Source organism: Peromyscus maniculatus, chromosome 16 (genome assembly GCF_049852395.1).
Source record: "Peromyscus maniculatus bairdii isolate BWxNUB_F1_BW_parent chromosome 16, HU_Pman_BW_mat_3.1, whole genome shotgun sequence".
Classification (NCBI taxonomy): Eukaryota; Metazoa; Chordata; class Mammalia; order Rodentia; family Cricetidae; genus Peromyscus; species Peromyscus maniculatus.
In genome coordinates, this window is record NC_134867.1 from 21,283,509 (window position 1) to 21,308,208 (window position 24,700).

General features: G+C 42.1%; 1 protein-coding gene and 1 long non-coding RNA gene across 2 annotated transcripts; one reads left to right on the forward strand and one right to left on the reverse strand.

The window, feature by feature from the left end:
• Positions 1 to 5,215: 5,215 nt before the first annotated feature.
• Positions 5,216 to 24,547, reverse strand: Gprc6a (G protein-coupled receptor class C group 6 member A). The gene is made up of 6 exons (XM_006991388.3): positions 24,214 to 24,547; positions 20,934 to 21,237; positions 19,722 to 20,558; positions 12,560 to 12,772; positions 7,271 to 7,394; positions 5,216 to 6,649 (listed from the first exon to the last, which is right to left on the reverse strand). The coding sequence occupies exons 1-6, from the start codon at positions 24,405 to 24,407 to the stop codon at positions 5,535 to 5,537; spliced, it is 2,787 nt and encodes a 928-aa protein (XP_006991450.2). The 5' UTR covers positions 24,408 to 24,547; the 3' UTR covers positions 5,216 to 5,534.
• LOC143268865 (uncharacterized) lies at positions 10,279 to 16,620 on the forward strand. The gene is made up of 3 exons (XR_013044995.1): positions 10,279 to 10,566; positions 12,509 to 12,781; positions 16,141 to 16,620. It is a non-coding gene; the product is annotated as an uncharacterized LOC143268865 (long non-coding RNA).
• Positions 24,548 to 24,700: the final 153 nt, after the last annotated feature.

Genomic DNA, 24,700 nt, shown 5'->3' on the forward strand with positions numbered 1-24,700 from the left:
ATCAGAACTACAGGGCCTTAAGAAAGGTAATAGATATAGAAAAACCTGTTAGCTAATGGTTCTTAGGTCCCAATACCCTTGAACCTCTGGACAGGTAGGACTCATGATTGAGTCCTGTCATTGGTACTTGTGAAGCGGGGGAGGATGTGAAGGCAATACAGACTCCATCTTAGGGCAGGGTCACCATCTTAGAGTGCCTGCTGTATTCAGTTCCAGGAAGGACTTCAGGAATGTGCTGTGACAACTCGAAGAGATACAGGGCAGTATGCTCCTGCAGACATTTTGTCTGTAGTTTATGGCCCTTGAAGATATCTAGATAATCCAGCTGAGCAGCCCAGATAATCCTGCCCAGCAACTTGTGGTTCCCTGCCCAAAAGTTCAACCCAATAGTTTCAAATGTGGTTTCATGCCAAATGCCTAGACCAATAGTTTCAAAGATCACCTTGCCCCATATCCCTTCTACCCAATCTCAAGTTGCCAAAGCATGTAATTCCCGGCTTGTGGTTCTTTTCTTGTAAAAAAACTCTCTACCCCTGGGCCTGTGGCCACCGCCACCATATTTCCCTCCATCTGCTGGGCAGTGGCCCAGGTTCGAACCTGACAATAAAAGGACCCTATGTGCTTGCATCAGAAACTGGCTCCTTGGTGGTCCCTGGGGGTTTCATGAAATGGGTACAACAGAACTACTTGAGAAGGATTGAGCTGTGATGATGGATTTTATGTGTTGAGTGGGAATCCCGAGCAGAGTCTCTCAGCAGCAGAGACATGGCATTGTAAGGGGTGACTCTGGGGTCTTGGAGTTGGTGATGCTGGTAGCAAATGGGCAAGTACAGGGTAGAACTTGTCCTCACTATAAAATGACACAAATACTGGAGTGTAAACATCCTGAGAATATAGAACTCACCAGTCACTTAGTGTTTTTTTTTTTTTTTTTTAATTTCCTAGGTTTATATTATACTTGTCATTGTGTAGGCACTCAGAAGCCATTAGCTGAATAAATAAAGACAAACCAAGGGAATGCAATGATGTGTGATAGTTGCTATGATCAAGGCAGAAATTGGTTGTATTAGAAGAGGAAGTGGTTTCTTTATGTCTGGTGGGTTTAGGTGCACCTCAGATAGTCACAGGTGAAGAAGATGAAGTGCAGAGAGGAGTCCAGGCTGGGAGGCATGAAGCAGCATGACGTGGGCTAGCTCTAACACTTTATAAGGTTACTGCACTGGGAAGAGCAGAGCCGAAGTTGGTGCTGAACTTGGAGAACGTAGCTATTCGGGTAAGTCCTTTGACTTACTGCAAGCTTTGGAATATGTGAGTAACATGAAAAGCTCCTCGCAGGCCCCTTTTCATGTGGAAATGGAGCTAGTGTAATATAAACACAAAGTCTGTGAAGAGATCTGCTTTGTTGACAGTCAAGTATTTGAGATCAGAGTCAAGTCAGTGGCTGTGGCAACAATTTATGGAAGAGGTGATGAAGGACTTGATCAAGGAAGTGATGACAGCAGGGACAGGCTGTACAGCAGGGTGGTGATGGTGTGTGTGTGTGAGAGAGAGGGAGGAAGGGAGGGAGGGAGGGAGGGAGGGAGGGAGGGAGGGAGGGAGGAGGAAGGAAAGGAGAGAGACTGAGACTGGGTCACACTGTATAGCCCTAGCTGGCCTGGAATTCACTATGTAGACGCATCCAGCTTCAAATTCACATACATCCACCTTCCTCCTTACTGAGTGCTGGAGTTAAAGGCTTGCACCACTATGCCTGGCACGTGATGGCAAAGTTCTGAGAAAATACAGGAATAAGAAAATTAAAAGCTACAAGACAAATGCAAGGAATAAGAGGGTGAAATGGTCAATGTGCTCAAAGAATGAAACCCAGATTTCCAATTAGTCCAGCAGTGGGAGAGCATGGTGAGAAATAGGAACTAAGAGGGAGGGATTCAAGGGAAGTAAAACACAAACTTCATTTTGGGCACACTGACCTTTAAGTCTAGAGAGGAGAGTGAGTAGGCTAGACTGATCCTGTGCAGGGAAGCGGTTTGGAGAGTTACTTAGGCCAAAGTACAGACTTGGAGATGATAATCTTATAGGAGAGGGCATGCTGAGGGAGCACAGGCCGCTTGAGACAGAACCATCCAGATACAACAGTCACATCAGGAAAGGCACCTACCAAAGGAGGCCAACATTGCTCAGGATAGCACAAGTGACAAAAGGATCATATCAGACTAGAACCACCCGAGGGACTGAGAAGGTACATTTCAACAGACACAAAATTATAAATTAAATCTAAGAGACAAAGTGTCACTGTAACTTTGCTGTGAGCTATTTCAACAAAGTGGTGTATCTAGCTGACAGTTCAATGGTCTCAGAACTAATCTGTCACCGATAAGTCACCAACATGACAATTACATTCCCCCTTTGGTTGTAAAGAGAGGAAAAGAAGACAATGGCAGCTAAAAAGAAAATCAGATCAGGGACAATATTGTTCGTGTGTGTGTGTGTGTGTGTGTGTGTGTGTGTGTGTATGTGTGTGTGTGTGTGTATGTGTGTGTGTGTGTGTATGTGTGTGTGTGTGTGTGTGTATGTGTGTGTGTGTGTGTGTGTGTGTGTATGTTTAAGGCTTATTTATTTTATTTATGTGTATGTGTGTTTTATTGTCTCTGTGAAGACCAGAATAGAGCAATAGATTCTTGTGGAGCCAGAAGTGTAGGTTGTAAGCCACCCAGGGTGGTTGCTGGACACTGGACTCTGCTCCTTTGCCACCAGAGCAACAAGCCCTTAACCACTGAGCCATCTCTCCAACCCTGTTTTTGCTTTGTTTGAGACAAGGTCTCCTATCTGTTTATGTGGTTAAACATTTTCTTTTAGATTTACTTATTTTATGGCTTTTTTTTTTTATGTGTACGGGTGTTTTGCTTGCATGTAGGTATGTGTACCGTACCTCCTGTCCTCAGAGGCCAGAAGAGGGTATCTCCTGGAGCTGGAGTTACAGTTGGTCGTGAGCCATCATGTGGGTTCTGGGAATCAAACCCAGGTCCTGTAAAAGAGCAACAAGTGCTCTTAACCTCTGAGCCAACACTTCGGCCTTGTTTAATCTGCTCTTTAAAGGATAGAAGTAATATGAATCTGGCACCCGCGTCCTTGCTATCAGCCTTGATTGTTGTCCACTGAGCCCTAAGTCTCCATGTGAATGCTTGATATATCTTTAGATGGTTTCCACCATTTCAACATTCTCCCTTCCCCACTTCCTCTTGGATCCCTTATCACCTTCCAGTAAACCGAACTAGACCCTTATAACTCATCCTTCACCAGTAGTTTGAAATAAATGACTACTTCCTCCTCAGCTCAAGAACACATACACAGCCTCCTTTCCAATTCCTGTTACAGGTACTAGCAGCTCTTAATAAGATTATCTGCCATCTCGTATCAGAAGGCTACCCCCCCCCCCCCCCCGCCCCTCTCTGTGTAGCTTTGTGCCTTTCCTGGAACTCACTTTGTAGACCAGGCTAGCCTTGAACTCATAGAGATCTGCCTGCTGAGTGCTGGGATTAAAGACGTGCGCCGCGGCCGCCACCACCACCACCACCACTACCGGACAGGATCTTTCTAATGAAGAATTTTGAGCCAACTATCACCCAGCCAGACACTGTGAGAGCCACCAAGCAAGATAAAGACTGAACTCGGTGAGGAGCTCCAGGCAGTGGCATTTGTTCCTGACCTGACTCCACATGCTAGAGAGGATTCCTGGGCAGTGGAAGAATGGATGTAGTCCCTGTACAAGCGTTCTTGTTACTTTTTTCCTGTAGACCCTCCTTCCCCCTTTCTGTGCATTCTTTGACTACCTAACTAACTTCCATTCATATTTTAGGGCATTAAATAATATCACATCCCTGACTTAGCCTTCTAAACCCTGCCTTCATCTCCCTAGGTGGCTGACTGTAATTACTCTATACTGTCACAGTTCTCTGTACACATTATAAATGAAGAATCTGTATAGCGATTGAAGATATCTGTCTTCCCGTGGAATTTCAGCTCCTGGAGACTAGAAACGATCCATTGTAACTTCTTGTACCTTTGCATTTAGTATATTACTGGATATGTAGGAACTGCCCCCAAACTTGTTCAACTTCAGTAGACTAGAAGGATCGCAATGCTTGAGAAAGAAGCAGGGCCCCTGCAGAGAGGTATGAGTGTTAGAATTCTGCCCTCACTCCAGCTACATGACTGCATATGTGCAATTCAGGAGTTAAGCAAAAGGTCTGGCATCTTGCATCATCAGTGTGCACTGGTGGCTGCGTTGTCATGCAATCAGCGCATGCGTGGTGTAGCTCCATAAAGGGAGAGAGCCCTTAAAAATCCGGATGTTGACCCCACCTTCTCTCTCTGCTCTGCTCCCTCGCCGCATCTTTTTCTCTGCCCTCTGCATGTGCTCTTTCTCAGGCCTGGTTCTTTTGCCCCTGCCCCTCCCCAATAAAGTTCTCTGCTACTAAGTAACCAGGTTCTGTTGTGGCTCCTGACCTTTCCACCAGTAACCAGTGCTGCCACCAACACCGTTTATCATTCTTTCAATGAGAACAGCAGGGGATGGAAAAAGACTGATGTGTTATGTGTTGTGCCCCCAGAGAGACCACCAAAGACGAGCATGCCGGAATGCAAAAGCAAGGTTTAATTCTGGATATCCAAAAGCAATACAAGCCTAGGGAGGGACTTCGTCCAATACATCCAACGCAGTGGAGGCTGGAGGAAATGCCCACCTGTCTGCAAGCTCAGTTTTTAAAGGGAAAAGTCACAAGGTTACATCATTTAGGGGTGCTAGTATGGATACAATTCTGATTGGCTCGCTTCTAGGGACTTCTAGAAATTACTTCTAAGGGAGTGGTTGCCCGCCACCATTTCTCATTGGCTGCCCTCAGGTGGGGGCATTTCTGTGATCAGTTACCCTGGAAACCAGGGAGAGGACATTCCATAGTCTGGCAGGCATTACCTCGTGACTATCTTGTGACTCTGTACTTTTATACTTCCTTGTTTCTGGAATCTGAACTGACTGGTTTCAGTAACTAATGGCCTATTCCTAAAAGGAGAAATCTTAGGCCTTAGTTTTAGGGTGAAAGCATTTTGGTCTTATTTCTAAGATGGCTCATTTTGGTCTCACAATGTATTGACTTCGAATTGCCTGAGAGGAAGGCTAGTCAAGATAAAGGCTGAAGGAAGTAATAGAAAACAAAGGGAGATTAATACTGAAAGCTTTATTTTTCTTATTATAGGTGGTCAAACAGAGAGAGTATTCAAGCGAAGGGTAGCAAAACCACACAAGATGTATTTGCTGGGAAAGTACGTACACAATTTACAGCAAAGACTAGAAGCATCTCCTCAGGGATAGTAGCCTCCCCCTTTAATCTCAGCATTTGGGAGGCAGAGGCAGGCGGATCTCTATGAGTTCGAGGCCAGCCTGGTCTACAGAGCGAGATCCAGGAAAGGCGCAAAGCTACACAGAAAAACCCTGTTTCGAAAAACCAAAAAAAAAAAAAAAAAAAAAAAAACCTCATTCATATACTTGAACTTCTTTTCTGATGCCAAGCTTTAGACACCTTTGTAGCATCTTCCCTAACGATGTGAGCAAACACTTGTGCCAGACTATGGTTGCTGCTGGGACAGCCTGCAACCTTGTCATTATGGCTGGGATTGGTTATTACAGTATCATGATGAATGGTGGCTAGGGAAACATGACTCAAGGCAAGGGTGTCGGCACTGTGAGATGAATAATTGTAAATCACCTGGAGGAAGGCTGATTTGGTGTTAGTCTTTTGCTTGCAAAGAATAACGTAGCACTTGGGGAAGAATGTACAGCACAGAATCCCATAATTGGATATCAGAATGACTATAATCTCTACAGCAGGCAAATACTTGCCGAATGTGGTAGCATAGACAGGGATGAATGTGATCCAGGCGATGAAGTAAATCAGCATGCCGAAGGTCAGGAACTTAGCTTCATTGTAATTCTCAGGAAGTTTCCTCCCTTTGAACGCAAACACCAAGCAAACGAAGGCCAGGATTGCGATGTAGCCCAGCATGGTGCCAAAGGCAAGGACGGATCCCTCCTCGCATTCCAGGATAATGACTCTCGGCAAGGAGATGTTCTCCTCCACAGCAGGTGCTGCCAAGACCAGCCAGAGAGTGCAAATGACCACCTGAATGCCCGTGCAGGTGAGGACAATGGGGACTGGCCTATAGAGGCACTTCAGGAAGGTCTTCAGCTTGGGATCGAAGCTGAACGCGAGCAAAATTTTCAGGGACTTCATCAAAATGCAGGAGACACAGAGGGTAAAGCTCACGCCAAACAGCGTCTGCCTGGCCTTGCACTCGAAGTCTTGTGGTTCTCCGATGAAAAAGCCTGTGCTGGCAAAATTAAGGGCATGGCAGATGAGCATCACGTAGCAGACCGTTAATCCCCCAGATGATTTCACCACTGGTGTGTTCAGGTTTCTTGTGAATATTATGCCAATGGCCAGAACAAAGGCGATCCCTAGTAGGGAGAGGGCGATGAGGAGGAGCGCCAAAGAGTCATCCCAGTCCAGATACTCCACTTCCTTCTCAAAGCACGTAGTGCTCCTTACCGGGGCCCAGTGGGTTTCATTGTTGCATAAAAGGCAATGATCCATATCTAGCAGGGAAAGGAGAATGGTTACATCACAAACATTTAATCTAGGTGGTTGTCCACAATACAGTATAAAAAATAAGCCTGGGGGAGGTCATATTGGTTACTTATTCAAATAAAACCTACACAGAACCCAAAGAATGTGGGAGAGGAAGGTCAAGGGAAGCTATGAGGAAGATGGGAAAGTAGAACAGAGAAAGTCAAAAGGCCAGCTGGGCCATGATTCTTCAGGAAATCTGTATCCTCTGGAGAGACACTGGTTTCTTGTGAGCTTGCTATTATTGGTGGCAGTTTAGGGATCTTGTTAAGAAGGTAGTTTTGGAATTAGACAAAGTTTAAGCCATTTCCTCCCTCTACACCTGTGATTCTTGTAATCCTGTCCAAGCTAAATGAACCGTGCAAGACTGTTTCAGAATCTCTCTCTCGAGGACAAGAACAAATAAAAATAGGGACTGGGGCTGTAGCTCAGTGGTAGAGCATGGACCTAATAAACACAAAGCCCAAGGTTTGATATCCAGAATGGAATAGAAAGAAACACATGAAACAAAGGACAAAGCTAAGATTAATATTCAGCCTAAGGGAAATAATTCAGAGGCGTCACTGGCAGTGGGCGATGCCTGCCGTTACCTGTCTGGTTGCTATAGTGATTCTCCGGACAGCTCACACAGTCATAGCAGCACATATGTTGGCTTCCTGTGGCTTTCTTCATTTGACCAGGACTGCATTCCTTGGAGCATTTTGATAGAATTTGCTACAGTAAAAGAAAAAAAAAAAAAAACAATCCACCAAATAATTAAAAAAGAGGTTTATCCTAGCCATTCCTCACTTAAATATTTGCTAAGTAGCATTTTTTGGTCTTTTTCATAGCATTCCCATCTTAAGGAACAGGAACAAGTGTAAAATATATGAGATATTTTGGATGAAAAAAACTACTTTATGGATCTTTTATAACTTTTTCCCCCTACTAGGTCTTTGGCACAGAACTCACTATGTGGACCAGGATGGCCTTGCACTCACATTCACCTGCCTCTGCCTCCAGAGTCCTGGGATTTAAAGGCATTCATTATAGCTGGAGCTTTCCTGTGTCCACCCGGCTCTTGTAGCCGCTCAGACCCAAGTAAACACACAGAGACTTATATTACTTATAAACTGTAGGGCCGTGAAGGGCTTCTTGCTATCTAGTTCTTATATCTTAAATTAACCCATTTCTATTAATCTACAAGTTGCCACGTGGCTTGTGGCTTACTGGTACTTTTACATCTTGCTTCTTCTGTGTCTGGCTGGCGACTCCTGACTCAGCCTTCCTCTTCCCAGCATTTTCCTCTCTCTTTGTCCCACCTATTCTTCCTGCCTGGCTACTGGCCAATCAGCACTTTATTTATTAGCCAATCAGAGTAATGCACATTAACAGCATACAAAGTGATATCCACAGCAATTCACGACTAAGTCTAGTGACACTTATGGCTTCTATAAGCAAATCACGGAAAATGGCTCTTTCAGAGAACTCCCAGCAGAGGGGAAAAACACATATTTGTAAAGCTGAAAAAGGAGATGAAGATCTGGGAATTTCCGATTTTATACTGAAGGAAGAATTCTGCAAGAAAAATAGGACTTCTGTATTTTTTAACAAGATTTTAAAATTTATGTTCATGAATCTCCCCTTTCTTCTTTGTATGTGTGTGTGTGTGTATGTGTGTGTGTGTGTGTGTGTGTGTGTCTATGTGTCTGTGTGTACCAGAAGAGGGTGTTGCATCTCTTGGAGCTGGCATTACAGGTAGTTGTGAGTCACTGATATGGGTTCTGGGAACCAAACTCTAGTCCTCTTGAAAAGCCGCCAAGTGCTCATAACCACTGAGTTGTCTCTCCAGCCCCTAGATTTTTATAATTTTAGAAAAAAGTCCTAATCATGGCATACAACGAGCACATCCTGTATACCTTTGAAAAACAAAGCAGGGGAAAATTTGGAGTTTAAAACTGTTAGAATGTTAGTTAAAAAAAAAAAAAACAAACCCAAAATATGTAAATAATGCTTTAAAAATATTTTATTTTATTTTTGATAGCATTCAGTGTGGTATTTCAATATATCATATGTGCAGTGTGTATCGGCCAAATCCATCTGCCTTTGCTCGTCTGCTTCCTACCTTTGTCAACTTTCAGCAATAACTACTCTACCCTCTGCATGGCTATACAAGCTTTCAAATATGATACAGAATACCTGGTTCTTGCCTCTCTGTGTCTGGCTTATTCCTCTTAGCATAATGTTTAAAGTTCCCATTTTGTTACAAATGGCAAGATTTCATTCTTCTCTATGGCTGATAATCTGTTGTGTATATACACCGCATTTTCTTGCAGCTAATATTGAAATCGTCACGAAAATTTAGGTTACAATTCTGCCTTCCTTCCCAGGAACATATAGCACGTTTTCTCCCTCCACATAAAGAGATAGTAAATGCATTTTAGAGTCTGATATGGATAACTTTGGAATAAAAACAGATATAAGATTATTTGATGTTTTGCACAGTGAGAAGTGATACTCCAACTAGTCTGTGTGTTGACAAGCAGGTCTTGAAATCTGACCAAATGACCGCTGATATTGTTGGTTTCCGCAATAGGCTAGATGTGTATGAACGTCTCCCCCCCCACCCCCCCCACCCCCGGAAAGAAGACTTGTCCTTTGCTGGTCAGCCCTTCCCCTAGTTATTAGGCCCTCACTGTTGTAGTAAAGCTTCACGCTGCCCCTCAAGGCACATCCCTCAGTCTCACTGATTCTTCCATACGGGAAATGGAGATACATCTTGTAACAACTGAGAAACAGTGCTTCTCACAAAAACAGTAGAGACTCTCCTCTTGATTCAGTGAGAAAGTGAGGCAGCACATGGTTTAAAAAGCCCCCGGGAGAGCTATAGGGCTTAGCATAAGGTAGGGCTCCTCGGATGGTGCTGGATGATGTCTGCAATATCAGAGATGGGGAGACTTTGAGAGCACAAGGAACGACTGCATTTCTGTCTTCCAGGGAAGAGAGACATCTTTACTAATGCATCTGTCAGGAGAAATGGACTTGAAGAAAATGGCTTCTAACACGATTGCATTCATTCTTCTGTGCACTAAATATTTGCTGGGTGACCATTAGTGTGCCGGGCATGATTCTAATTGGAGCCATAGCAAAAGATGAAACAGAATCCTTCCTCTCGAAGGTCTTCAGTTCTAACTGACAAAGCTGACCATAAACACAATAAAAATAAGCAAAATAGACAAAATGAGAGATGTTGACAAGTGGGGAGAAAAAAGAAAAAAACAAAGACAGGGAGTAAATAGAAGTAGAGAGCTTGCCAATATCATGTTTCCTCTCTCCTGGCCACTCTTCCTCTCTTTCCTTTTTTTTTTTTTTAAACCTCTCCCCTCTTTTTTCTTCCTCCTTTCTTTCTCTCTCCCTTCCTTCTGGGGATCTAACACAGTGCTAAACACGTGCTTGACAGCTAACTTATATCACGTTATAAGCTTAGATTTTTTTTTTTTTAAGGCAGGCTCTCACTGTGTTAACCTAGGCTCATGATTCCCCTGTCTCAGCTTCTCAAGTTGCTAGGATCGCAGGCACTCACCACCATGCCTGATTCAGGTGTGACAGCTGAAAATAGAATGCAGCAGGTGTAGGGTCCTTCCATCAAGAGAGAGAGAGAGGGAGAACTGTGGAGTTGCAGGGGAATGAAAATCAAGGGGAAGAGAGAAGGAGAGGAGGTGTTGGGGACAGGGAAATGCTAGATAGAGGCAGGAGAGGGAACATACACACACACACACATACACACACACACACACACACACACACACACACACACACACACACACACCAAAACAACTCTGGCTTTTACCTGTAAAAAAATACGATGCTCTAGAAGAGTTTTGAGCAAACCATTGCATTTTCCAAGGTGATGTCTTAAGAACAGACTGAAGGGGTATGTGTGTGGGTGGAACGGTCACAAAGCTTAGCACTCTGACCTGGGTGAGCAGTGACTGGACCTCACAGTGGCGTGTCAGTGGATAACCTGGGGCCGGGGGGAAGGGGAGGGGGGGGGCGGGAATGGTAGTCAGACTTCAGACTCATTTTGCAAGTTAAACTTTCAGTGAGTCTGTGGCGTGACAAGTGTGTTGTGCGACAGACCAGGGACAAGCGTCCCACCAGGGTGTCTCGTGGGCAACTGACAAAGGATGGTTGCCGTGTTCTGAGTTGTAGGAAAGAATATCAAGAGCTTTGTTTTGGAGACAGTCGGTGAGGACAACCATCATCAGATAGATATCCATGTAGAGATGCCGGTGAGGCAGTTATTTGAGTTAAAAGATAAAAATCAAGAAGCCACCAGCCTCCTACAGAATGACATTATTTAAAGACAGGAGCCCGATAAGGTCCCTAAACAGACAACAAAGAGCAGGCCTGAGCCTGGGCACGCCGGTGTTTAGAGGTATTGGAAAGATAAGGACCCAACAAAGGAGACAGAAACGGTGGTTAGAGACACTGGGAATTCAAAGGAGCGTGGAGTCTAGGAAGCAAGGAGGGCCATGGTATGGAGGAAAGAATATACGACTGCTAAATGAATTAGGATGATATTTGGATTTAGTGTAAGGGAGCCAGACAAACAATTCTGATAGATTCAAAGAGGATGGAAGGAGAGGAATTGCGGCCAGCCAGGTATTTAATGTTTTCAAGGAGTTTTGCTGTCAAGAGAAATAGAGGCTTGGGTACCACAAGGAGGAAGAGGCAGGAAATCAATGCAGCTGCGGCCTTCTGAATATGAGAGAAATAAAGCAGATTTGTATCAGCCTGTGGACAGCGCAGAAGAGAGCATCACAGAGGATGCAGGAGAATATGAAGCTGGCAGAGCCAGTCCTTAAACAAGTGAAAGGGTTGGAGCCCAGAGGTCAAGCGGAGGTGATGCCTTTGGGCACGAGCGCAGCAGTCCATCCGCAGGGCCAGGTGGGATCTAGGAGCACAGGCACAGACATGCGCAGTTCTTCTTCCCATTGCTTCAGTGTTTATAGAACAGAGAGCAGGATCCACTGGAGGTGATGGAGTGAGGTCAGAGGAGAGTATAAAATGGCCAGCTAGCAAGAAAAGAGACTTAATGCTGCCGGGGAATAGTGGGGTTGATTGCCCAGCCACACAAGGTCCACTGGACACTGGGGCTCATATATTTAATATCAATGAACAAGGTTTGTATTCCCACCTCTTCTGCCCCAAATTCTTCTACTTAGGGAGCACACACAGAGCTAAATCATAGTGAGAGGCATTTTGCCAATACTGAGAAATGAGAACACCGAAGAGAGAGGAATGAGAGAATGGAGAGTATGTATGAGTGTTATGCTAGTTGGCCATGGAATTTAGGGAGGGAAGGTGCCCAGTGAACCTTGGGATGATCGTTGGAGGTCCTGCTGGAGATCAGGACTTCGCAGGTGTGTGGTGGTATTCTAATTGTACTGAAATGTGATTTTAATTGTATGTTAATAAATAAAGTTGCCCGGGGGTCAGAGCTATTAGAGCCATAGACAGAGTGTGGCGGTGGTGGCACACGCCTTTAATCCCATAGATCTCTGTGTGTTCAGGGATACAGCCAGCATTGGAGACATATGCCTTTAAGACCTAGGGAGCTGTACATACAGACAGTGACAAGGCAGTCACGTGTTTGGGTTTACAACCAATGAGAAGGCAGAATGACTGGAAAATCGACTTACACACAGGAAATAGCTCTCTTTCGGGAAGCTGGGACAGCAGAAGGAAGGGTGAGATTTTAGCTCTGAGTTCTGACCTCTTGGCTTTCTCTTTTACATTGTTTCTGTGTTTCTTATTTAATAAGATGGTTGGTTACATCTACACAGGTGAGATACTAGTTGACTTGAATTCAGCAGAGCAGCCTACGCCAAAATCACCTTAAGTTTCCTGAACTCTCGCTTTGATTCTTGGTTTGTGGTGATGAAGACGTCATGCTGCAGGTCGTATTCTGCCATCTTTGTGATAGTCATGAGGCCATTGATCTCCTTCCAGAGCACCACGTCATAACCAGTGTTTAAATCCCCATGGGCATCGAAGTGAAATGAGTTCCTTCCGTCGGTGAATGTCACATTTTTCAGCACGTCAAGTAGCTGTGAAAGGTAAACACATGAGTGAACAGGGCAGTTTCGGTACATCCTTTATTTATCCCAGTGAGGACACTGCATCCTCAGGAATATTACTTAAACTGAAAAGAAAGAAAAAAAAAAAAAGAAGAAGAAGATTCTCAATCACTGTTTGGGCATGCTTAAATATATAGAACTGTTTAAGAAAGAGTGTCCCCCAGGTTCTCCCAGGTTCTAGATTGGATCTCTGCAGAAGTTTTTCCCATGTGAAATTATAAAAGCATGTTAGTTTTTTAGGGATGATAGCTTTTCTAGCCTCTGAAACTGGAATCTGAGCACCTGCATGCGTCCATGTAGCAGACTTTCGGGATGGGTTCTGTGGAGCAGGTGGGGGCTTTTGGCTCCTTCTATCATGGGCTCGTGCAATAGTGATGGTAAAATACTCCTTGTCATCCTTCCTCTGAGGCTTCTTAAGTCTGTCTCAGCGATGAGCACACAATCAACTGACCTCTGAATTCTATTTCTAACTGAAGTTACAAAGTGATTTCTTTTCCTTCTGGAAGAAAGAAATGTAACTGAGAAATGACCCGCCTTGCTGTCCAGTTGGTGTGGTGAGAACTGGCATGTGAGGGGGCTGGAGCAAGAAGTGCTTTGCTGGCCAAGGCAGCCACACTGAGCTTGGGCTGTCCGGAAAGAACACTGGAGTTGAAACTAGGAGAGTGTAGTCCACTGTTTACTTGATGAGTAAGCACAGTTGGTGCCCTCTCTCAATGCATTCATCATGGTCCACTGGTTGCCTAAGTCCAAGGTTCTATGTGGCTTTGGTGGGTTAAAAATATATGGGATGAGGCAGACATTATTCTATCTGAATAGAATTATTCTTCTCCATCTATTTTTGACTAATTTTAAATGTTTTATTTTTTTGTCACTAGATTAAAAAAAAAGCAACTTACACTTTTAGATAAATGTATTATCTATTATAGTCACGTAATGACCAAATATATTGCCTCAGCAAAATCTCAAAGTGTATGTTGATTTTATTACTTGTCCCCATGGGTTTATTATTTCATTTAGTGAATGTAAATTAATTGCTTTAAAGAGGCAGAATGCATCAGAGCTATCATGATGGAATTAACAACAGAAATGCCATCTTATTCTCTGGCTATGGGTGTGATTCAAAGGGTAGAGTGTTCTCATAGCATGTATGATGTCCTGGGTTCAATCTTCAGTGCCATGTAGACTGGGCATGGTGGCACACAGCTGGCATCCCAGCACTTAGATTTTGTGTGTGTGGGGGTGGGAGTTCAAGGCCAACCTGGACTGCATGAGACCTGGCTTCAAAAAACAAACAAACAAACAAACAAACAAACAAACAAACACTTTTTTAAAAATTCTAACATTGACCAGAATTAAAACAAAGCAAAGCAAAGCAAAGCAAAACAAAACAAAACAAAACAAAAAAACCCTGGAGGGACTGAAACTAAATGAATAAATCAGCGCTTCAATGATAAAGAGCTTTGCTTTAATAAACAAAATAGCTTCCATGTTCCCCCCTTCTGCCTATGCACTGCTTTAAATTGTGCTCCTTTCTCAAGCAAGCAGTGCCCCCACATCAGCCTCAGCCACTGACTTAGGAAGCAGATCTCTTTTTCAGTCTCGTGTTTAAACTGTAATTTCCACCTGCTTCCCCCTCCCCGAATCTAGTTATAGTTTATATGAAGATCTGATCCAGATACGTTCTATAAATAACAATAGCTTTGCATAATAGCCATGCACAGTCTATGCTTGCTCTAAGAGGGCAGAAGAAAATAACAGTGAAACCCTTACTTAGGAAAGATGTCAGAACATCGGCTTTGGAGTAAGGTAAACTTTGAACAGAACTTCTAAATTATGAAGTGCTATTTTCCATCAATTACCACCCCTCCCCCATGGGGACTAAACTCGGAGTCCACACCACAAAAGTTAGAGACTGAGAATGGCATTTCTATTATAGGATTCACTTCTGTATGTTGATATTCTGTTTTTAAGACTACGGGCCGGGGCCCACGCTAGTTAACATTATGTGTTTATCTTGGGCTCCATTTCCCCAAGCACCCGATGCCTGCTCCATCTCTCTACATAAGCTTGTTTGTGGGAAGAGGTATCCATGTGACCAAATTAGAGTGCAGCAGGAAGAGTAGACTCACGTGTTTGTCCTAGTGCCCAGACCATATCTGTTTCTTTAGTCAAATTTTCTGTGGCATAACAAAACACCCAGCAAACCAAGACTGACAGTTCCACTCCCAGCCCTGGGAGTGGCCATGGCAAATACTTTAACTCTGACTTCTTCTCACTCCCTGACCTCTACGACTCGGCTCCAAGTATACCTCCTCCACTCTCTTAGGATAGAGCATAAAACATAAGTTCTGTGGCCCTCCCCAGAAACTGTAGAAATAAAAAGTGATCCATCTCCAGCTCAAAATCCCAGAAGCACAGACTTAAAATCAGTAGCTACTATTACCCTTACAACTGAAGGTCACTCTCAAGCCTCCCCCAATGTCCAGACTGATATGAAGCCACCATTGTGTCTTCTAAGGTCTTGAAATTCAGCATCTCCACAATAGAAGGTCTATATTTTTCCCCACCAGACCTCCACATTTCTCTGTGTTTCCATTTTTAACACACAGCATTAGCCCTGATTGGGAATCATTTGTGACATCTTTGTTGCATTTTTTTTTTTAAACATCTGATCTATTCTAAATGTTCCTCATTCATTTTCTCTAATGTTCATATCGGTCAAAATGCTGTCTTTACAGCTGGAAATAGGTCATCACTCTGCTGCCTAAAAAGTTTTTAATTGGTCCCCATTTTGCTCTCTACTGTCCAAACTCTAGACATCTTTCACAGATTCTCTATATCAGCAAGTGGAGCATCACCTGGTATGCTGTTAAAAAGACAGGTTTTCTGGTTCTGAGGCAATTCAATTGCACATCAAATTTTGAGATGTCCTTTCCAGCCAAGTCTTTTGACAAAGTGCCCCACACGAATCCCTGGTCTCATTTGTTTCCAGCTTCCCTTCAAGACTCCAGTCCTGTGATGTTGTCCGGGCTTCAGAGAATGTTAAGTTGCTAACGCTGAACTTGCTGCCTCGGTTATTTGCTGTGCTGCCATGTTTGGTGTTTGTATGAAATGCCGAAATATGCCCTCCTGCGTAGCATGCAGCTTGGCAATCATCTGATCATATACCACATTGACTGCTGTAGGAGGGGATTCTGTTTTCCTCCCCAGGGTACCTGCAGTGCACAACACAGTGCCTGGAACACTGAGGCAGCTAACAAATACGTCCTAAGTAAACATGTGAGGTGTGGCTGTTAACATTTTCTCATCTCAGATGTGTCTCTCTTTACTTTATATAGGACGGGATGGAAGAAGGAGCCAAAACCGAACCATTAGCTACAACATGAAGAAGTTTTCCTTGCGTACACCTGAAGAACGTTAAAAATCTGTGGAAGTAAAATAAGCGTGACTGTGTGCTGTCCCTGAACACTGCTCTCACCAAACACAGCCAAAGCAGTGTCCTAACACCACTGGAATCGAAATTTAGTTGGATCTAAGACCACTCATGAAGTATATTACTATTAGGGCATTTTGCTATTGGGTTAAGCAATTAGGAATGCATCCTTGATCAGGAATCCCAAATGTTAATGTTTGTTTTAAAATTCAATGTCTTATAAAGATTTTCTATGTAAAAAGACCATTGATTGGAGGACTTGTCACCCAAACCTGGCACTGATTATTGTGTGACTCACTTGCATCATGATCAAAGGAACGCCTCACTCTGTCCCCTTTTTAATCTGTTTCTAAATTAACTGGTTTTCAGAGGCATGGGAAGCGACCTCAGGCTCCTAGTGTTTAAATAAAACATTAAGATTCTATTTTCTCAAGTTTTTTCAAAATATTTGAGATATATTTCTGATATAAAATACTTTTCAGATCTTTGGTAGATAAATAAATAGCTCTGTCTGTTTCTGTTTCTTTTCACTTATAAAATTCCTCCTATTATTTTATCTTGTATCCTGTAGGTTCAAGGACTAGTCTCCATTTCTCTTCCAGTCTCTCTTTTCTAAAATTCAGCTCAGTCATTTCAGTATAATAGTCTGCTTTTTAAAACCAAAAAAGTGCTTTTCTGCAGTACCTTAGGTGAAAAGTATTGAAATGATAGAGAATGCCATATGGAATGTAGAGGTCTAAAGGAAAGGGGTCTAAACAAAGGTAATTTAAAGTCCCCCCCAATCCCTCATTAGAGTTTTATAGTACTAAGGAAGTGCTTTCGAGTAGATGTTTAAAAGTTATTAGAAATATGTGTATCCTATGTAGAAGTATTTTACTTTCAATGAAGAACCTAATCACTAATCATTTACATCTTTATTAGAGTTTAGGCTTTCTATTTATAAAGCAAAAAGTACCTGAAAATGAGCCATACGTGTCCCACAATGTGTATAATGATTATGCATCTATTAAAAATAAAAGTAAGCACAATTTAAAAATGAGCAATTTTAAATATGTGGTTCCAGGGCTGAGTCTGCAGCTCAGAGGGAGGATGCTCCCTGAACCCTAGAGCAAAACAAAACAAAGATGACAGCAGCAATAACAACAAAGTAAGAACAAACAAACACACATGAAAACAATTTATCTGAATGAGTAAGCAGGTCACTGCAGGCATCGGTGCTGATGTTATTGGTGCTGATGTTGCTAGGATGGAGCGCCTGGCAGCACAAGCTTAGCTTGCACAAGGCCATTGTTTCAATTCTAAGCAATAGCAATAAAAGTGATGACGACAAAAATACAAATAACATTCTAGAAGGCGCTTATACCATCCACACTGTCTTATTCTACTCTACCCTCTGTTCACTTCTAACTCTAAAGGCCATATATGTTGTAACATGATAGTCTCAAGACCTTGAAGTCTGCCTTTGAATTCATATGATTCATAAGTTTGATTCTCACAAGTAAAATATTGTTATTAAAAGAAGCACTGTCTCTTACGTGCTTTGCTCAAGGTCATTCATGAAAGTGATTTTTTTTTCACTAACTAAAGCCATATTAAACTTCAAGTCTTTCCAAAGCAATCCAAGAAAGGAAAACATTGCTGTATGCAATATCATAAACGTAACAACATTCCCTTGAAGGAGACTCGAGGGGGCTGAAGAGATGGCTCAGTGGTTAGGAACTCTGGCTGCTCTTTTAACTGACTCAGGTCCTAGTCTCAGCACCCACATGGTGACTCACAACTATGTTTAACTCCAATTCCAGGGATTCAACACTCTCTTCTGGCTTCAGCAGGCATTGCTTGCACACAGTACACATACATACATGCAGGCAAAACACTCATACACGTAAAACAAAAACACAAATCTTAAAACACACACACACACACACACACACACACACACACACACACACACACACACACACACACACACACACCCTACAGACAGCATCCTACTTATGAGAGTAAGAACATTTACTGGAGCAGTGGTTCTCACCTTTCCTAATGCTGCGACCGTTTAATGTAGTTCCTTATGTCGTGATTCACAACCATAAAATTATTTTCACTACTACTTTGTAAGTGTGATTTTGCTACTGTTATGAATCATAATGCAAATATCTGTGTTTTCTGATGGTCTTAGGTAACCCCTGTGAAAGGGTGGTTGGATCCCCCGCCCCTGCAAACAGGTCACACCCCACAGGTTGAGAACTACTGGACTAAAGGATAGGATTATAATGTACCTGCCTTACAATTACAGGGGATGTAAGAAGACCAGGATTGAAGTCATGTTTATTTATGATGTTTTTTGTCTATAGTTTCCTCACATACATGAGGAGTATCCCTAATCCAAAATGCCGCAAATCTGAGTTTTTGAGCACCAACTTGATAGTACAAGTGAAAAATTCTACACTTGACATCACTGGCACAATGTAGCTACACTAAAAATACTGTATAAGACCACCTTTAAGTTATATGAACAAGACAAATATAAGCAAAGATTAATTTTACTTATAGACTTTGTCCTATACCTAAGATATCAAATCTGAAACATTTCATATCAGATGAAATGGGAAACACTGTCGTATTTAACGATTGCGAAAACAATCTTTCAATTTGTGCAGTCTAATTTTTTTTTTTTGAGACAGGGTTTCTCTGTGTAGCTTTGCGCCTTTCCTGGAACTCACTTTGGAGGCCAGGATGGCCTCGAACTCACAGAGATCCGCATGCCTCTGCTTCCCGAGTGCTGGGATTAAAGTTGTGCGCCACCACCGCCCGGCTGCAGTCTAATTCTTATGGGTAAAAATAATTAAACAACATAATGCATATCAAGTATTGAAAATAATCCATAAGTCTGAGGAGGAATGCGGGGCATTTACCCACCAACCCCATAGCTCCCTAGAGTTTTCTTGAGTGCTAGCAGCAGGAAATATTAGATAGAAGGATTTATAGTGGAGATAAACAGATAGAAAATAAAGGATAGCCTCGAGAGAGCCTGAAACCTATTCCAAGAGCCCTGACTGTCTCTGCCCCAGGGTATTTATAGAGACACCAAGGGGTGGAGCAAAAGGCCTCCTCCCCCCAGCACAGCCAAGTGCAGACCATCTCAGACACCTGCACTCAGGCCCGTGGTCCTAATCATCCTCTCTATGTGGACCTGCTGGGTAAAGCCATGAGGAACCTGAAAACGGGCTCCTACAGAGGAAGACAGCACTACTAACAGAATCTCCTCAGAAAATAAAGCAGAACTTTGGGGCTCAGGGAAAGAAATGAGGATAAAATATAGCTATCTTCAAGAATAAAGAGTTATATTAACAATATAGGTTACAAAAATGACAGTTTTCACTTGTAGAAGGGATAAGGTTAAGAGTAAGTACTGTAGACCTTTGTAAAATAAATCAAGAAGGAAAATGATAGTAGGTGAATGAGCTTGGATATGTGAACTAGTACCTCCCATGGTTGAAAGGCGTTAGGTTTCTGACAGTCTCGGGCTTGGCATAGATCCCGCACGGCATGGCCAAGGGCAAACACTGCAAGCTGAATGCTGTGGATGAGCCCAGGCTCAGTGTAATGCCAGAGAAAGTCATTTCTCATGAAGAAGTGGTTGTCAACTGTCTTGGTAGTGTCATGGGTCAAAGTTGCATGAGAATAGTTGGAAATGCATTGACTCAAATCACCATCTTTGATGTGTTTACAGGCAGAAAAAAGCATGGCAAATTCTTGTAGGGGTTTGTTATTGTTATTGGGATACATATGCAGAGTTTGAAGAAAAGAATGGAAAGAAGACATGTTTCCTCTTCTGAAGGTGAACCCCACCACTTTGCCAAGCTTTTTAACATTAGGAATGGTGATAATCTTGGTAGCAGTTGACCAATTATCGCTAGCAATCCAGAGCTTATTTATTTTCCTTTCAATGGCTTTAGTGAAGAGATTAAAAACATGGAATTTCCTCAGAAACACCACGATGACATTAACCCGGGCTTCGGCAATGATTTTCTCAAGTGTCTGATTGATTCTGACTTCGATAGTATTATCTGAGAGGAAGGCTGGTAGAACCTCTTTGAAGGCAATGCACACGTTGTTGGCAGCAGTCTGAATTGCAAACGTGTTCAAAGCTAGTCTTCCATAGTCATCATCTGTTGTGATGACACCGATCCAGTTCCATCCCGATTGTTGAATCAGGTGGGCCATTGCTTTAGTTTGGTAGAAGTCACTGGGCACAGTCCGTAAAAATGAAGGAAAGCGGATTTTGTCACTCAGGATTTCTGCCGTGGATTCATAACTCACCTGGAAGCAGACAGAATCTTTGAGTTATGGTTATAGGGCACAGGAACCGGTTATGGAAAGATCATTGTCCTTTGATTTCTATTGCCTCTTCTAAATTCTCTTGCTATAAAAAGATCAACTCATTTTAGTACCCAAGGATGTTTAGTTAGTTACATTGCATTCTTTGAACCTGGCTGATGTTACTATGTAAACAGAGCAGGTGAAGCCCTCAGAGATATGTGTCTTTTCTAAATCAAGATAAAAACTGTCAGAAATTAGTTCTTGTCTATTACAAAAACTGCCCCTTACCCAATTCCCAGGTTTCTCCAATCTTTTCCTAAAAACAAATGTAATAAAAAAAATCAATGTATGGAAGGAAGTAGACCAAAAATGTACCTGTGGCATGAGCTGTAAGTTCAGCATCCTTGAGACAGCCATGGATATTTCAGAGTAGCCAGCCCCTATGACAGCTTTCACCCTTGGCATGTAGCTGGAATAGTCGCACTGAAAGGTCACCGTTTCTCTGGAGCAGTTGGATTTAGAGAGGAACCTCAGAGTTGCAGCCACGGCTGCTGTGACTTCGGTACAAGAGTCATAAATTTCATACCCCAGTTTGACTCCGGACAACAGTGTCGAGTTATTGATCACCTCAATGCTGTGTATCATAGCCAGAGCTTGAAGAAATGCTGATATTTCAAAGCTGTGGAGAAACAAGCATTTTCTGCAACAAAACGTGACTAATCTATTGATGTGGGGATAGCTCACCTCACCCACACCTCTGCCATTTGACGGATAATTTTTGGATGAGTCCAGGTGATTTCATGAAAAATATGAACATTATTTGAAAACAACCTTTCCCTTCTCCTCCCCTCTGATAATAATTTTAATAGAATACCTTCTATTTATTTGTTGACAATTTTATAAATGTAAACAATGTATCTTTGAAAGGTACATTTTTAGTTAAATATAACTGTATCATTCTCCCTCCAGTGCCTTCTAGCTGCTACTGTTCACTCAACCCATGTCCTCCAACTCTGTCTAGCCAGTGGCCTCTTTTTCTTTGATTATTATCGTTACATACATATGTGTGCATGTACAAATATATATATATATATAGTTATGGTATATATATAAAATATAGCTATCTTCAAGAATAAAGAGTTACATTAGCAATATAGGTTACAAAAATGACAGTTTTCACTTGTAGAAGGGATAAGGTTAAGAGTAAGTACTGTGGACCTTTGTAAAATAAATCAAGAAGGAAAATGATAGTAGGTGAATGAGCTTGGATATGTGAATTAGTACCTCCCATGGTTGAAAGGCATGTATATATATATCTCCTGCTGAATTCACTTTTGTTGTTTGTGTGTATATGGTTCCAAGGCTGATCACTCTGAATGGGATAACCAATAAGGAGACTCATTCCTGGGGGAGGCTGCTTCTCTTTCTCCCAGCAGCCATTAGTTGCCTGTGGTGCTTTGAACAAAGTACCTTGATCATAGCCACTTCCAACTCCTTCCTCCCACTCCCCCACGTTTCATAAGTAGAGTCTACAGCACAGCGCTTAGCCTTTTCTTGACGAATCTTGGGATTGTGTTGAACAATTGAATGTTCTGTGATAGCTGGTGTGCAGAGTTTTGCTCCCTTTGGCAGTTTCATGTCAGCATGTTACTGCTGTCAATGCATATGCTTCTTAGACTTAAATCCTATCTTTCAGTTTTCTGGTTTTAATCTGTTGTGGTTGGAAATCAGATAAATGAGTATTTTATAAATTCAAATTTTTATTTTTAAAAATAATTTCTTTTGTTGAGATTATAATATAATTATATCATTTCCTCCTTCTCTTTCCTTGATCCAAACCCTCCCATATGCAGCATCTCCCTGTTCTCTTTCAAATATGTGGTCTCTTTTTCACTAATTGTTGTTATATACATATATGTCCAAACACATAAATGAGACTTTTAAGAATTACTGGATAATGCCCAGTCCTTGTTCAGAGAATGCTGACTAGTGTAGATCAGAGACACAGCTGTTTCAGAGAACATTTCTTGCATGCATCTTGCTTTGGGATTATTTTAGGGACCTCAGTAATTTAATCCTAACCCACTGTTATTTCATTCGCTACTGTACATAAACATTACAAGTATGACCTCATATAAAATAAAAGATCAGTGAATGCTTTTTAAGTGGATAAAGGAGAACTTCAGAGTTTTGATTCTAAAGTTTCCTTGGAGCTCATTAAGTTAGGATTACTTAAAAATTACTATTTGTCATTGTGGGATGACCGAAAATAAAATGTAGAAAATCATTAGAATATTTATTGAAAATGTGAGAAAAGACTAGTAGATTACCCCATAATTAAACCATATCGTATTTTCATAGTCCCTTACATGTAAACTCAATGACTTTGGTGGCCCCAGTGCTCAGAACAGGGGCCAGGTGATGCCAGCCTCTGGCTTGGTGTTAGGAAAACACATTTCTCTTGAGGTGTGACAATAAATCAACTATTTAATTTATTTGTGATTTTTTTCTTCCTGGAAGAAGTTTGTTAGAGCAAATGTTAACATTTAGATTTATCATTGGTTATTGGCTTAAAATTATGGGCTTCAATTTTTGGGGTGCCAATTTTATGCACTGAAAATCTTCACTTATTATTTTGTGCCATTTCAGCACTATTTGATGAGGAAACAAATAAGCAGGAGATTGGATGTGATGATACATGTTTCAAATCCCAGCACTCTGGGGGTCAAGGCCAAAGGGAGCAACAGCCGAGGCTAGCCTGAGAGATATAAGGAGACCTGTCTCAGAGCAAAAACAAAACAAAACAGAAAAGTGGAACAAAAGAGAAGTTTAAGATTACATCAGGTTGTAATCAGAATTTTAAGAGGCACAGGGAAGCTTGAGGGCCACATTGTCACACCAGCTGAAGCTGATGCTGCCTGTGTCCCTAAAGGTTACCTCGTCTCGTTTTTTACAGCTGGGAACTGCAAGTCAGTTTCTCAAAAACTATGCCCTAAAACTGAAATTTAACTAAAACATCTTGTTTTCCTTAAAAAGAAAAAAAATCCACCTGTAACACCGTTCCCCCAGTTTTATTTTTGCACATGACAGTGTGACAAGAATTATTCTGCATGATGAAATTTGTTCACTAAAAGGGACATGGAGCATTCTGATGCGAGGACGGTCCTAATTTATTAGCAAAGGATGAGATTATTCTAGAGTGAAAGGAATATAGCACTGAAGAAATGTGAGCGTGAAAAACTCAAACGTGGACCTTTAAATAAGGCATAAAACAAGAAACCTATGCTTATAATAATGATGTACATGCTGCAGGTGACAGAAATATAAGCATGGCATGCTTGCTGTTGTGCAGGACAGGTTACAGTGTCCTTCCAAGTGACTTCAGAGATTTTTTAAAAAGCATAGTTAAAAAAAATATATCACTGTAAAGCATTCTCTACCCCTGTGTTTGGAAGTTGATTACACATATAGGGCTGATGAATCTATTGTAAAGGACCACAAAACTAACTAGATACAACTTCAAAATAAACTCATGTCCTATTGTTTAAAATGTTACCACAAGCAAACTATCTGCACATCTTAGTCTTACAGCACAATCTTGAATTCTAATACCCCCCCCACCCCACCCCCGCCCCTCTCTCTCAGTTTTACTCACCCAACACATTTCTGGATTTGTGGTCTCCTGGGATGGTCGTCTGAGGACAACATTTTTTCATGAATGGCAAACAAACCTCCAATCATGATATGCCCAGGAGAAGCAATAGCCACAAAGTCATCTGGGCTGTGACAAGACTGGGAGGTAGCAAGAATAATCAGGAAGCAGGTAATTACTATAATTAATAGTGCCATGCTTCTGTCTTATTTGCTCAGCTCATGAGAATTATTAGGAACCACTCAGTTCACAGATGCTGATGACAAGAACTCCATTTCCCCTAAACGCCTTGGAAGTATAGGACAATGACAAGGGCCAGAAGTGCTCAGTATTCAGATTCTTGACGTCAGTGAAAACAGTTTTCTCACTAACAAGAGCATGCCAGATTCTAACAGTCTTTGGTGCTGAGCCACACGACAGTGGACATGTGAGAGTTACAGACACCTGATAGAATTATAAACACAGGAGTGTGCTGATAGAATGTGAAAAC

Bases quoted from the DNA above. Each gene is read 5' to 3' on its own strand.
- Gprc6a (XM_006991388.3), bottom strand. From the start codon at position 24,407: ATGGCACTATTAATTATAGTAATTACCTGCTTCCTGATTATTCTTGCT. The intron at 21,238-24,213 runs GTGAGTAAAACT...GTTTCTCCACAG, and splicing joins CAAATCCAGAAATGTGTTGG to CTTTGAAATATCAGCATTTC. The intron at 6,650-7,270 runs GTAACGGCAGGC...TTTCCCTGCTAG, and splicing joins TCACTATAGCAACCAGACAG to ATATGGATCATTGCCTTTTA.